The 15,518-nt window shown below is 33.0% G+C and overlaps 1 protein-coding gene across 3 annotated transcripts in view; it reads right to left on the bottom strand.

The window, feature by feature from the left end:
- Positions 1–10,100: 10,100 nt before the first annotated feature.
- LOC115232384 (sideroflexin-2-like) overlaps positions 10,101–15,518 on the bottom strand; it is a 48,268-nt gene continuing 42,850 nt past the window's right edge. For all 3 annotated transcript variants that reach the window (XM_036514505.1, XM_036514511.1, XM_029802239.2), the window contains 3 exons: positions 14,331–14,430; positions 13,073–13,120; positions 10,101–10,280 (listed from right to left, as the gene is read on the bottom strand). In XM_036514505.1, coding sequence (XP_036370398.1) covers positions 10,166–10,280; positions 13,073–13,120; positions 14,331–14,430 — 263 coding nt within the window. In that variant the 3' untranslated portion in view covers positions 10,101–10,165. The remainder of the gene's footprint in view (positions 10,281–13,072; positions 13,121–14,330; positions 14,431–15,518) is intronic.

Below are 15,518 nucleotides of genomic sequence, written 5' to 3'. Positions count from 1 at the left end.
TGTCATACAAGGATCTTATGTCCAATCTTTTGTGTAAAACATGTCCAACCATGGGGAAACATTCCTTTACTTGAAAACAGGCGAGTTGACGACAGGTAAGGCATCTGGCAAAAGGAAATCTGCCTCAGCATATTCCATTTGACACATGAGAGGATAGAAAAGTGTACGTTAAATGATGTTGATGATAATATATATATAAATATGAAACTTGCTCAACATCTTTCTTTATATATATGTGTGTGTGTGTGTGTGTGTGTGTGTGTGAGTCAAAAGATGACAGAGCAAGTGACTCCTGCTAACTTGCATGAGGTTGAAAATTAGTTAAAATAGTTATATAGTGATTTTGGAATTTCTGTAAGTAAACTAAAAAAAAAATAATTAAATAATATAATCTTATATATGTCAAATTTAATTTAATAGTTCATACATTGTGTGCTGATTTCTGCAATAGCATTTAAGAAATGACATTTCTTGGCCTAAATAAATTGTATTTGTAAGAAATTTCTTTTAGAACAATTTTAAAGAATGAAAACCATGAAATGGCAAAAAGGAGGATTTACTTGCATTGCCAACAATCTCCATTTACTGCAAGACAGGCTTTAAATGGAGAAATTTAGGATACTTGCAACATATAGGATTGTTTACATCATACCATTGTAATGTTTAAAATTTGTGTTAAAAGTGAACTGTTGGCAAATGATCAAATATCTCCCTCATGATGTCGATGCTACTGGAGAATAGTTATGAGAGGAGTGGTCACTAACTGAAACAAATGGAATTTTCGTTTTCCTTTTTTTTTTTTTGTAATGTTTCAAGCATTCTAATATTACAAATTGTTGTTTTTAACAATTAACAATTTTACTGTTTAAGTAAGAAACTGCAGCTGAGACTAAAGATAGCACACCAGCCTATAACCTGAAGGGTGTCTGATTTCAAGCACAATACTATGTGGCACTCATGACAAAGACACTTAAATACTCTCAAAAACTCAATTCAACAGGCAGTAGATAGTTATAATGTGAAGGTACATGTGCTTCCTAGCAAATAGTTAATACAGTTTCATTGCTATAGACAGAGGCAGCTGATTATACTGAGCTTAGGTCCTCCTTTAAGGAACAAACAACTCCAGTTAACCTAAGTTAATGAAGTCCTGTAATGATGATTCTCACAGAAGATCTAACAGTTTTTCTTTCTATTCCTAATTTAATTTCATGATAAATTATGCAATGATATAATCTTTTAGAGTCACAGAAAATCAATTTCAAAAATTTCTGTTAAACCTTCTTGATACCATAATGTTTGAGACCACTCCTAGTTTCATGATAAAAGCTTCCTAAATTAAACCAATCTGCATTAAAACCTTCCATCAAAGTTTCATGGTTATTGCTTACTAAATCAGCTTACAAACAACAAAGTTATTCTAATTCTGTGTTCAGGCAAAATTTTGTTGTGTTTAGAGAGAGTTATCATGCCAATATTATTAATATGCACTGGTTCAATTCCACTCCTTCATTATTAGTCAATTGGTTAAATATCCAACTAAATAATCAATTGTTTGTTTAGTTTGGTTAAACAGCCTTGGACTAAGAAGAAAGTCACTGAAAAGGTTGTAATAACAAAAGGAATTTGACAAACAAAAACAAAATAAATGATTTGCTTTTTAACCAAATTAAACAAGCATCTGATTAGATAGTTGGCTATTTAAACAATTGACAAATAATAAAGGAGTGAAATTAAACCAGTGCATGTGTTAATAATATTGGCATAATGACTCCCTAACCACAAAAATTTGTTACAACAAAAATTTACATAAAGAATCTTGCAAACCAAATACTCAAAAGTTGAGTCAAAAATTTTGCAATATTTTGGTAACTTATTTGCTTTATTTCTCAAGTTACATCAAAGGCAGCCTAGCATTCAAAGTAGAGGCCATTGTGTTGCACCATCTGAAGCCACCTTTCTGCCAGTTCTTTGATCCCATGCTGATACTAGTTCTTTTTCTTCGAGACAAAGAACTCTTTCACTAAAGCTTCCATGTCCTCTTGGTTGATGAAGTTTCATGAGTGCAGGAAGTAAGCCATGGTTCAAAACAAGTAATAATCAGTGGGAGTCATGTCCACACTATATGCTGGATATGGCATCAGTTTGATTCCTGCAAGTTCCTGAAGTTTATTCTGGGTTGTTCAAGCAGTATAAGGTCAAGCATTGTCTTGCTTTAGAAGAGTTCACTTTCTGTTAACAATTGCATTCATCCATGAGATACCAAGCTCACCTGATATTCTCCAAGTGCTACTTACCAGATTTACCTAAGGCTTGGAGCACAGGCTCAAAATCCATGGTTTTAGGCCTACCTGATCTTGCCTGAAGTTCTTGCAACCTGAGCAAATTTTCTTGAACCATCTGGTACAGTAACAAGATAAACAGCACTTTCACCTTTCACACAACAAATGTTTTTGATTGCTTCTGCAGCGTTATGGCCTTGTTCAAACTCATAAAGCATAAGTCCCCAAATTAGTTTAAGTTGCATATTCGTCTGTATGGATTTTAAATCACTTACAGAATGAAGCAATGCACAATGTGTCAGCACACCAACTACCATGATACTACCAACCTCAGTGGGTACTTTCCAGAGCTTAAACTGCTTTGATTACATGATATACATACTACAAACTAAAATATTTGCAAATATTGCAAAACTTTTGACTCGCCTCAATAAATTTTTCATTATTTTCAAATTGGTGAGCATGACAATGTATTTCAACTGAAATATAATAACAAAAGGGTCAAAGGTGTTATTGATCATATTTTAAGCTGTTTACTTTGATGGAAAACTTTATACATCATCATCATCATTTAACATTCATCTTCCATTCTTTAAATGGAGAAATTTAGGACACTTGCAACATACAGGTAGAAAATCTACTCAAGGCTATTGTGTCTGTTATACATTGATTAAAACGAGATGTAGATCTATCTCTAAAGTAGGTTTGAAAGCCAGTATCCAAAAGTTCTTTTATGATGTTTTGGAACCTATTTTCTTTAAATTCGTCAACTAAGAGCCAAAGATACTAAATGCAAAAGGTGAACTCAACAGTATCAGTAGCACGGAAAAAAAGCTCCCAGTACACACTGTAAAGTGGTTGGCATTAGGAAGGGCACCTAAAGCAGACACTGCAGCATAATGTAGACTTTTGACTCATTGGATCTTTGTCAAACCATCCAACCCATGCCAGCATGGTAAATGGACATTAAATGATGATGTTAATGAAACTCTACTATATTGAATCTTTAGTTAGACATGAGAATACTGAACATATTAAGCTAATTTCTAGTTATAACATTCTGGTTTTCATGTCAAAATAACAAAACATAATAGTTAATTAGTGAAGGAAACTGAAATTCACAGAAAGGCAATGTTAATCTGATGAAATAGAAGACAGACTACCTCATAAACATTAGATGTATAATTTTCATATTTATTTCTCTAAAATGTATAACAAAGATATATTATAAATCAAAACATGCATATATATACGCATATGTATATATATATTTATATATTCACACACACAGACACACACATATATCTTTATATAGATTGTAAATAGCAATTTTAATCTCAAACAACATTGACAATTAAAAGATAATCACAAAAATGTGACAAAGAATTTTTTTCTGTAGCTTCAGATTTATTTGGAGTGGGAGTGGAAGAGGAGGGATTCATTCTGAATGGTGGTTGTAATTGACACAAAAATAACATTGGAATCGATAACAAAACAGTGAATAAGCAGTTACTTCAATTAATTTGACAGACTGATATCTTAACAAATGGAAAAAGCCAAAGTAAACTTTAGTACATTTTCCTACAGTGATCATGGAAATAATAATAATAATGGTTTCAAATTTTGCCACAAGGGCAGCAATTTTGGGAGAAGAGATGAGTTGATTACATTGACCCCAGTGTTTCACTGGTACTTATTTTATCAACCCTGAAAGAATGAAAGGCAATTAATAATAATAATAATAATAATCCTTTCTGCTATAACTGGTACTTATTTTATCAACCCTAAAAGAATGAAAGGCAAAGTTGACCCAGGTGAAATTTGAACTCAGAACATAAAGATGAACGAAATGCCACTAAGCATTTTGCCCAGGGTGTTAACATTTCTACCTTAATAATAAATGGTATATTTCAAGTTGATTACATTGACCCCAGTACTCAACTGGTACTTATTTCATCAACTGAAAAAGGATGAAAGGCAAAGTTGACCTCAGCAGAATTTAAACTCAGAATGTTAGGATGGACAAAATAATAATGATAATTGTTTCAAATTTTGGCACAAGGCCAGCAAGTTCGAAAAAGGAAGTGCATCGATTACATCAACTCCAGTATTCAACTGGTACTTATTTTATCAACTCTGAGAGGATAAAAAGTAAAGTTGACCTCAGCGGAATTTGAAGTCAGAACGTAAAGATGGACAAATAATAATAATGATGATGATGAGGATGATCATTTAGTAAACAATATGTAATAGCTGCAACAAATTTTCCTGAATTGTGATGATACTGTTTCATAGCTGCCTTATGATTTGGGAATCACCTGGATATACTAAAAATAAAGTACATCCTGATACACACTGTTGTCTAATATGTGTGTGTGTAGATAACAGTGTCTCACCTGAAGTTGTCATGATTATAATTTTCATTAAAAAAATCAAGCCCTTCAACTTATGTCCCTTAGAAAAATAAGTATCTGAATACTTCTTTAATATTAGATGTAAAATTTGTTTTTATAAAAATCATTTTAAAAAGAAATGGATCTTCACAAAGTTAGTCATGATTATAACGTCGATACAATATGCAATGATATTTCTCATAAAATAGTTCTTATGGTGAACATGAACCGAATATATTAAATTTAGAAAAGCCGATGTTTTGTTTTACAGTTTTTTTTTTACCTAGTATATTTCCCTCCTCGGATCAAAATTACTACGAGAATAATTTGTATAGGTGTTAATCATTGAATAAATCCTTTTTATAAAAAAAAAGAAAGAAAAAAAAGCAATAAAATTGTCACTGAATTTTAGCTTTTTAACATTAGAAAAATAATAACAGCAATTGTACATCAAAAGGGTTTATAGGGATGTTTTGTAGTAACACAATCTCACATTTCCATAGCTGCCTTATGATTTGGAATAAATTGGATATGTTAGAAAATACATCTTCATTAAGACTACAGTTGTGTGTGTGTGTATATATATATATATATATATATATATATATATATGTATATATATATGTATATATATACATACAGAACATAGAGTTTTTCACAAATCTTATAGCTCAAGGCAATCTTTAAAATATTTGTACCATAAAATTACTAAAATCAGGAATCAGCATTCAAGGAAGTTTGCTAAAATATTATAATGATTTAATTCTACCTTTGAACATACAACGTGAATATGAATAAACTGGAATTTATTTTAATTAAATCTATTCAGGCATATTTTTCTGTATTCAACAAGCACTAAACTTTTATATGGACAGTATTTCCAAATATTAGATAATATCTGTCAATTACAATATTTTTCTCATCTTTTAATTTACACATATTCATTTTGAACCAAATAACTATTATGATAGTATAGGTGGATGGTATAAACAATATATTGCGAATGGTAAATAAAATTTGACCAATAAAACGTTCGGAAAACAACTTTGATAAATAATGATACTGTACAACCAATAACAGAGATGCCGTATTTAATGAACCAAACAGAAGAATTTTTAAAAATAAACAAATTGACAGATCCACTAGGCTGTGGTGTTAGAAAATGCCTTGTGAGTTAGCAATAATTGAAGTATATTGACAGTCACTTTTCCTGAATAAAGCATTGAAAATAGACTTCTTGGATCAATTTTCTGGAGGCTAATTCAAGTGATTATTACTCCTCTGTAAAAAAATTGACCTTATGCTTTGTTATAACAATACAGTAATGGAATTTTTATAATTTCTATGACATGATTTCTTAGTCTGTAAGACAAAACACTCATAACAACTGTCTCACAGATATTAACAAAAGATTCAGAAACCATTAGCTTAGCAATTTCTTTTTGTGTAGTTATTTTATATGCTTCCAAACTAAATTTGGTGGTTTGGCAAGTTATTTATGGCAACAGAACAACTCTCTACCCTCTTCCATTGACAATTGTTGAATTTAGAGCCAATACATAAAATTACAACAAATTCAGTGTTTAATATAACCATACTGTTAATTGGAAGTGGTAAGCTTTAGTAAATATTTATAAAAGTTTTTTATGTTTGTTTCATGTTACAATTATTTCAGAAATGGCACAGGATTTTAATAACACAGCTACATAAGTTGTTGGTGGTTATTTTACCCTCATTAGCTATGTCTTGGAAAACACTTAACTCACAATGCCCCATTCTCCTGGAATACACAAGTGGTTGGTGATTAGTATATCTTCATTAATGCCAAGCTATACATACTGGCAAACACTTAACTCTCGATGTCCCAATGCCTCTTTTTATAAAATAAGCATTATTGGAAAGAACAGCCCACTGCTGAAGAGTGTGACTAGCAGAATTCAAATCCTCTCATAACATACAGGCAATTAAATAAATATCTCCTCAAGAAATCACTCAACCATGAGTGACAACAGTGCAAATCTTAAGATGTCATCCAGTGAATCTTTACTGCTGTACTAACTAGTGCCAGAGGTATCAAAGAGTTTAGGAGTAAAAAAATATTGTTTTTTTCCATCCATAGAGTTACCTCAAATTTCATTTTAAAAAAATATAGCTGCACTGTGTATCTCTCTTAGAGAAAACAACTGAGAGAAACGCAAACAAAAACTATACTGTTTTTTTTTTTTAAAAGAAATAAGAAATTTCTAAGGATTACCAATCTTGTTAATTTTGAAGACTAATCAGCAGCAACAAGAGTATTGATCTTCTGTTGCTAATATTGATTGCATGATTGCCTGCAAATTTAACAACATTTTTTTTATGATACTAGAAAACAACTGGTTTCTAGCAGATCTCTAAGAAATGATCTCTCAAGAAACTATCGTTTTCTCTTCTTGATTCAATGATTCATTCATTCATTCATTCAGTAGCCTTATATGACCATGTATAAACATTAACTGTGATATCAAGTTTCAATCTCAAGGTTCATTCAAATTATCTGTTTGAATAAGCTTCAAAAGGTGCAACTTGAAGTCACAGCCAACCCTTACATAATACATCAAGTCCTTTCATTAGTAAATGTTTGATGTTGTGTGTGTGTGCATATATATATATATATATATATATATATATATTGCAGTTTTACATCGTTTTCCCATAGTTAAGATGGTTTTTAATGAAGCAAATGTTTTCTAACAGCTGGATACTCTTTCCACCACTAACAACTTAGATGTGGAGTGAAGTGGAATTAGTTTCCACCAGTGAAGCAAACAAGAAGAATCAGAATTATATCCCCTACATGAAGGTACAATGCAATGGCTTATTGAGTTTATTGTTATTGTTGCTTGCATTCATGTTCTGCTCAGAAAACATTGTTACAAGGACATAATTGGCCACTAAATGTTTATAAAGCAGTTACTCAGAACATCCTAAATGACACCTGAGTAAAAAAAAAATTTTAATTCAGCTGTGAGTGACAACTGTAAATCTGAAGTTGTCACTCAGTGAATCTTTACAACTAAACAGTGTGAACCTCAAAACATCTTTCAATGAGGAAATAACTTTCAGTAGCAATCCTCTCATTTCATTCTTTGTTTCTACCACACTCAGTTTAAAACAGATTTAAAATAGACACCTTAATGAGACATTTGCCACTCATTAACCCTTTAGAATTTCAACTAGCTATATCTGGCCCAAAATGTTCAAACTAGCCAAATCCAACATCTCACACACCTACTCTGCAATGTCATTTTAGAAATAAACAATCACATCATCAAAATCTCAAAGCTATGAAATAATGAAAGATTTATTTGAAACAATGTGAATAAATATCTCATTTGACAGAGTAAAATGGATGCTGAAGGCTGAATCTAGTTAATTCTTAGCTAGAGACAAGACATTTTGTAAAGGAAGTGTCATAGGTGGTTAAATGTCTAAATGTTCGAAATGAGTTATTACTATGATTATATAATAATGAAATTATTGTGCATATTGCTCAGGTGCACTACAACTCATCAAATATTCATGTGAAGTACACAGAGTTATGTACAAAAGTCAGGAAAGTGAACAGTGTATGAATCATGATATACATGTGTGCATGCATATGGAGCAGGGGATATCAGGTGTAGTGTTGGCAAATTTCAAGAAGCATGGAAGTTTTAAAGGATGCAATGTCTTGGCAACTAACTACTGATGCAGGTAGTTTGTTCCATGCTTCAGCAACTCTGAGTGTGAAAAAATGTTTCAGAGAGTCATGGGAGCTGTGCTGTTTTCTGACTTTGTAGGTATGCCCATGTGTGTTAGACACATGGAGCTCAAAAAGGTGCTCAAGTTGGTTGTTGGCAGAATGGTTAATAATTTTGTGGATGTTTAACAAGTCAGTTGCCAGATGTTGGAGCTTCAGGGAAGCAAGGTGTTCAGATGAAGTTCATGAGTTTTCTCATCTTTAAAGAAGAAACGTTTGCAATATTTACATCTATACTACAATTCAACCAGTTTGATCTCTGATCATCATCAGGTTTCTTATTCCTACATACGTAAACAGCACTGGACTAGATATGCATTCAAAACATTTAACAGTGATATAACACTCTTATTCATTAGGTTTCACATGCAGTCTTCATATTCTAATGAAACAAGGAATTTTAACTTTAGCACAAAGCAATACATTTTGGGGAAGGTACTTCATTTTATTGATACCTATTCTAGAAGAATGAAAGGCAAAACTGACCTTGCAGGGATTTGAACTCAAAAATATTTTCTACCAACTCTATGAATTAGTCACTCTCTTTCACTGGAATAATAATGGTTTCAAATTCTGGCACAAGGCCAGTAATTTTAGTAGAGGGGATGTTAGTTGATAACATCAACCTCAGTGCTCAACTAGTATTTATTTTATCAACCTGGGAAGGATGAAAGGCAAAGTTGATCCCACTGGAATTTGAACTCAGAATGTAGACAGCCAGAAAACTACTGCTAAGCATTTTCACTGATATGCTAATGATTCTGCCAGCTCAATAATTATTTCAAATTTGGGCACAAGGACAGCAATTAAAAAGATTTTTTTAAAATTGTATAACCTTGGAATTTATATCTATTAACCAACAAGCTCACCACAAACCAGATGTAGTAGAACTGTGTCAGTGACCAGGTCACAATTAGTGTGACAAAAGTTTTGACACCAAATATTAAATATTTAAGTGAAGTCATTGTGTGTTTTTGAATGGTTAATATGTGTCTTCCATGCTGTAACTGTTTTAATTTCAACACATGACCTCAGATCAAATCACAGGCCTGGCAAATACACCTCCAAAAAATTTTTTTTGCTGTCTTAAATATTTGATTCGAAGAAGAGCAGTGAAAAGGCAGAATCATTAGAATGAAGGCTAAACTACCTTGCAGCATTTAGTTATGTTCTTCTTAAACTGAGGTCAAATCCTAATGGGATTGACCTTGTGCTTCATTTTCCCCACACAATTGATAAAATAAATGCCAGTCAAATACTGGAGTTAATATAGTTGATTGTTCCCCAATGGCACCAAAATGTGTGACCTTCTGCCTGTGTTAGAAATCAGTATCTATCCTGAGAAGATGCTATCCACTTGTAATCTTTGTAGACTGGTCAATGAAGGTCAAGTTCAGTTTGACCTTCTTGACATTTATATTTGTAAGGAAACTAAGATTAGGGAGGAAGTTACATGGGTCGAAGTTTTAGGTATCAAAGATTCATGTAAAAACAATATATATATAATATTAATTACATAATATAATTACTGATTTAATATTAATCTAAACTATGCCATACTAATGCATGACACGTATACCTAAACAATCAATATGCATATTAACTATACCATTTACTTTCTATTATATTTTTTCTTCCTATAAATTTATATATATACAAAGTATTGATTAAATTATTTAATGGCAGTTAGAGCTGGAATTTTCAATAATTTAAAGGCCTTTGTTGAAGTACACTCTCTCAGGAATGTTGTTGGCACCATATTTCTCTTTCAGTTCTTCAAGATTTTTCTTGTCAAGTAGAGACAACTTAGAAGTGAGTATAGAACTATAAAAGCGAAATTGATTTTATGTAAGATTATAATAAAAATGAAACAAACAAGTAAAACAATCAAACATTATAAAATAGTTATAAAAACATTATAAAATTATCAAATGCCATTCACAAAACTATCAAACAATTAAAAATTAAAATTTTATTTATCATTAGAAATACATTTATGTATTTATTTTGCAAGATTCTTGATGTGAAAATATGTGATGAAACTTAAGGATAGTCATCTTTTGCAGAAGATGACCATCCCTACCTATAACAATATTAGAAATACAATTTCCAGAAAACTATCAGTAACACACAATCACATAAACAGGATTTTAATATAATCTTCCTCTCTCACACACATACACAAGTACCCTCACACCCCTTTACTGCATTCACCTCTATCTCCATCTCTATCTATCAGACACTCTCCTTTCACACTTTTACAATCTTGCCAACCCATCCAGCCTGTCCAGTCCTCTGAGCCATTTCTCTAATGTTCACTTTACTGTAACTTAAGGGTACACCATGTCACATTTGCACCTTCTCTACTTTTCTATGTAGGGTAACCATGTATCTCAACTGCAAGACATGTTTCTATCCTTCTATCATTCTCTAGCTTTTCATCACTTGGCATAAAGCCACCTCCCTAAAAACTACACCCACTCAGATAAGGGATCTTATCTTGTGAATTACTCAGTGACATTACTTACACTAGCCCCACACAAAATAGCACCCAGTACACTCTGCAAAGTGCTTGGTGTTCGGAAGGGCGTCTAGCCAAAAAAACCATACCAAAGCTGACATTGGAGTTTGGTGCAGTCCTCTGGCTCACCAGCCCCTGTTAAACCATCCAACTCATGCCAGCATAGAAAATGTTGGCATTAAACAACAATGATAATATATATATATATCATTGTTGTTTAATGTCCATAAATATATTCAAGTAAAGTCATATTTAGCACCTCAAGTGTATTAGGACATGGTAAGACCTCTCAATATGGAGATTATTTCATGAAAATATTCCCCACTAAACCATGTGGGAAAACATGTTTTGGGTTGTGGATGATGTCATTGGATTGTAGAATGCATGAGTTTCTGTGTTGTCCTGCTCCATCAGTTATAAAAACTGTCAACCACAGCCTGAATAAGGAAGAATTTATTCTAAATGAAGCAGCAATATTCTATTGCTGATTTCAGTAGTTGGACTGTAATCATATTGGAGCATACTATCAGGGGTTATAGTTAATTATATTGATCCTGGTACTCATTTTATCGATCACTATTTATTGTATGGCTACATTTTATCTTGAGTTACATCCTTTCTTACAGTTACCTACACCTAAGAAAAAAAAATATATACACTTATATGTTTACATATATATGTATATGCAAATACATGCACACTATATATATATATATGTGTGTGTGTGTGTGTGAATACATGCACACTATACACACATACAAATATATATGTGTATGTGTGTATATATATATATATATATATTACTATTATTATTATATGATCAAACGCCACACATCCTTTTCCAAGTAAGTTTTATCCTAATATATATATACATATATATACATACACATGCGTACATGTACATGCATGTGCACACACACACATTATAGGTGTCAAATCAGTATTCTAACAGCTTGGATAGAGTACGTTGTGCTCAGAGTTCGAATCTTGTTCAGGTTAACTCTGCCCTTCATCTTTTCAGGGTTGATAAATAAAATATCACTCCAGTAATGTGATCGGTTTTTTTGTTTTTCCTTGTCTCTATCTTCACTCAATCTTTGTTCCTCTTTCTCCCTAGAAGAAATCAGCTACAATCAGAACAGGTGAAGGATGGACTCTATCTGATTTAAATGCCCAAGACATTCTATATGTCACAATAGCATCCCAGTCTGAGACAATATCATCTCAATTGAAGGAGAGGGGCTTTCTCTATCCGGGTTGTGGATCCGTGGAATAAGCTGCCGGACGAGCTAGTAAAGATGCCGACGACCGCTCGGTTCAAGGTCTCTCTTGACCAGAAATGGCCTGAACTCTTTGCATGAACACCACCCTGTACATAACTCCATGTCCCCCTACATGGCCTTGCTTTTTGCTTTTTGAGCCAAAAAAATTAACTTAACTTAACTAACTTAACTTAACTGCATCAGGAACTTGACAGCACAAAGACAAACTGGATAATGCATTCCTCAATACACTATCTGGTAAAAAGACTGGCTGGTCAAGGTTGGAATGCCCTTGATAATAGGTCAACTTAATCAGAGTAGACCTATGGCTAATCTATAACAGCACTGCTGTCTACAAGCTGATAAAGAACCTCTAAGCATTGGTTCGATCAGCTAGTAATAGCAGCCAAATCTACTACAAATGAAGCCCTACTTTCATAATCCTTTAGCATTTAATCTGGCCATATCAAGTCCAAGTATTCAACTTGTTTTATGCTGATCACAGTCGAATCTGGCCTCTCACACCTAGTCTACAATGTCATTCTGAAAATATACAATGACATCATTGAAATCTCAAAGCTACAAGATAATACATGATTAACTGAAAACAATGTGAATAAATAAGCATTACATTTGATAGAGTAATCTGAATTTAAAGGGTTAAGAAAGAACACATTGGATAATGTAGCCCTAGATGGGATGGTCATGACTGGAATGTCTTTGATTATAGATTTGTTCAATCAGGCCTGACCAGGACTAAATAACAATAACACTATAACTTGTACCTTGTTAATTTTAATAGTTAACCAATTCTAAAAATATAAATGTCTTACCATCTCTGGGGAAAGAGTGCACAGGCTGTTGGCGTCATCACAAGTAATCTACAATGGAAACATTTTCAAACAATAATGATTTATTACAATAAGCATATATTCTTCAAAAACATCTTTTTGTAAGTGAAGGAAGGGTGCAGGCATGGCTGTGAGGTAAGAAGCTTGCTTACCAACATGGTCCAGGGTTCAGCCCCACTGTGTGGCACTTTGGGCAAGTGTCTTCTGCTATAGTCTCAGGCTGACCAAAGCCTTGTGAGTGGATTTGGTAGACAGAAACTGAAAGAAGCCCGCTGTATACATATATATATATTGTATATATTTATGTGTATGTGTCTTTGTTTTTCTGCCTACCATCAGTTGACAACCAATGTTGGTGTGTTTATGTCCCTGTAGCTTAGCAGTCCAGCTAAAGAGACCAATAGAATAATTACAAGGCTTACAAAGAATAAGTCCTGGGGTTGAATTCCCTGACTAAAACTCTTTAAGGCAGTGCCCCAGCACGGCTGCAGTCAAATGACAGAAACATGTAAAAGAATAAAAAGGGACGAGATACTGAGATGTTCAAAATTTTCCCAAGGATACATACATGTGTGTGTGTGTGTGTGTGTGTATGTATGATAAGCACCATGCACAAAACTCTGGGCCTTTGAGTCACTTTACAACTTCCATCAATATATGTATTATATATATATATACACCCATATTTTGAATCCTATTTACCCTGTTTGTACTATCAAACCTCTGTGTGTGTGTGTGTGCGCGTGCATGTGCACACACACGTATATGAGTGTGTGTGAGTTTGCATGTGTGACTGAGTGTATTTACATGCATGCATACATACATACACACACACACATACATACATACATCACATCTTACAAATCCAATCTATATTGGAACAGTAAAACTGTGCAAGACTTTTCTCAGGTTTAAAATGTGACATTGTTTTTGTTATTTACATTCCAAGATGGAGCTCTGTATCTTTGTTAGAAACTAGCTCCTTCTTCAGAGGAAGAATTTAAATGGTTAAATACACAACACACACACCTGGTCCCTTCAAACAATAAAAGAAGATATATTCTTTGTTGTAAACTGGTAAACTTGGGATTGGAAATTGCAATATTCTTCATTTCCTCTTTTTAGTAAAATGAATTTTTTATAAAGAACTTTGAGAGATTCTGAAAGGAAAACTAACTAAATTTTCTTTACAGCAAAAAAAATTGAAAAGTAATGAAGAATTTACAAAAGAATTACTTACAAGGCTCCAGAAGCCAAGACTTGGAGTGGCGCATTGAGTATTTTGAAACGCTGCATCCAACGGTATTTTTCCAGATGTTGGAATAATACTGGTAGGAGAACTGGAATAAAGTAAAAAGAGAAATATATTTTATCACAGGTTGAGTGCTTCAGCAGATTTATGCTATCAAACTAGGTTACTATAGAGTAACTAGTCTGTCGTTTTCATTTAAGCAAACCTATGATCAAAAGCATTCAAGCAGTGACTATTCCATCATGTACTTTTGGCTTTCATTGCTGTCCTTTTTTTTTACTGCTTAATTAGCATTGATCTGGAGCCAAACAACAACATTCAAGCTATCCTGTCCACATCTTTGTATATGTATAAATATTTCTATCTCCATTGATTTAGCAGACACATGTATGTTTATGTTTCACTGAGGAGGTCTAATAAGTGTGAAACATGTCCAGAGAGGTAACAATATCAACCACAAACTAGACTCTCCTTTCCTTCACCACGTTATTTATTTTAGCTAGTTACTAATTTGGTGCATTATCTTGTTTCAAAAAGGAATTTTTATGTCTATTTTGAGTTGTCATCCTTGTTTTTGTTTGGCATGTAGAGTCTTAGTTAATTAAAATTATCATGCTCACTACTTTAACTATGTTAGCATTTACATCACTACAATATTTGTAATTCTAAGTGAGGACATTGTAACTTCAAAGCAAGAATAGCCAGAAATTATAAATTTGCCTTGCCTAGCCTTTGGCTTTCAACTCTTTGATGAGGTCGTATGGTTGTTGTCATGATATACGATATGTCTTGGGTACTATTTAGACCTGACAGAGCCATTCTTTCTCCAGATCTGACCACAGCCAATTTCTTGCACAGAGAAAGACTGGTAGATAGAAAAAAAATGAGTGAGGGAAAGAGAAGAATCACCCCCCAGTCCAGGACTGGTTCATTATTTATCAATTATAAAAGGATGAAAAGCAAAGCTGGCCTTGTCAGGGTTGAGATCAGAATGATTACTACAAAGTAATCTATTTGATGCTCTAATTAGTCTGCCTTATACATCAAATTGAATAAAGTTTTACAAAGAAATATTGCATGTCTAAGACTATTGAATTGCATGTTGTCTTTTGTTTTTAAGAATAGATTCAAATTGAACGTTCTTACCAAGTTCCAAAAATACTGTTCAGTATAAAA

This window comes from Octopus sinensis, linkage group LG2 (assembly GCF_006345805.1).
Source record: "Octopus sinensis linkage group LG2, ASM634580v1, whole genome shotgun sequence".
NCBI classification, from domain to species: domain Eukaryota; kingdom Metazoa; phylum Mollusca; class Cephalopoda; order Octopoda; family Octopodidae; genus Octopus; species Octopus sinensis.
The sequence above is the reverse complement of the archived record's forward strand: the minus strand, read 5'-3'. Positions and strand labels throughout refer to the sequence as shown.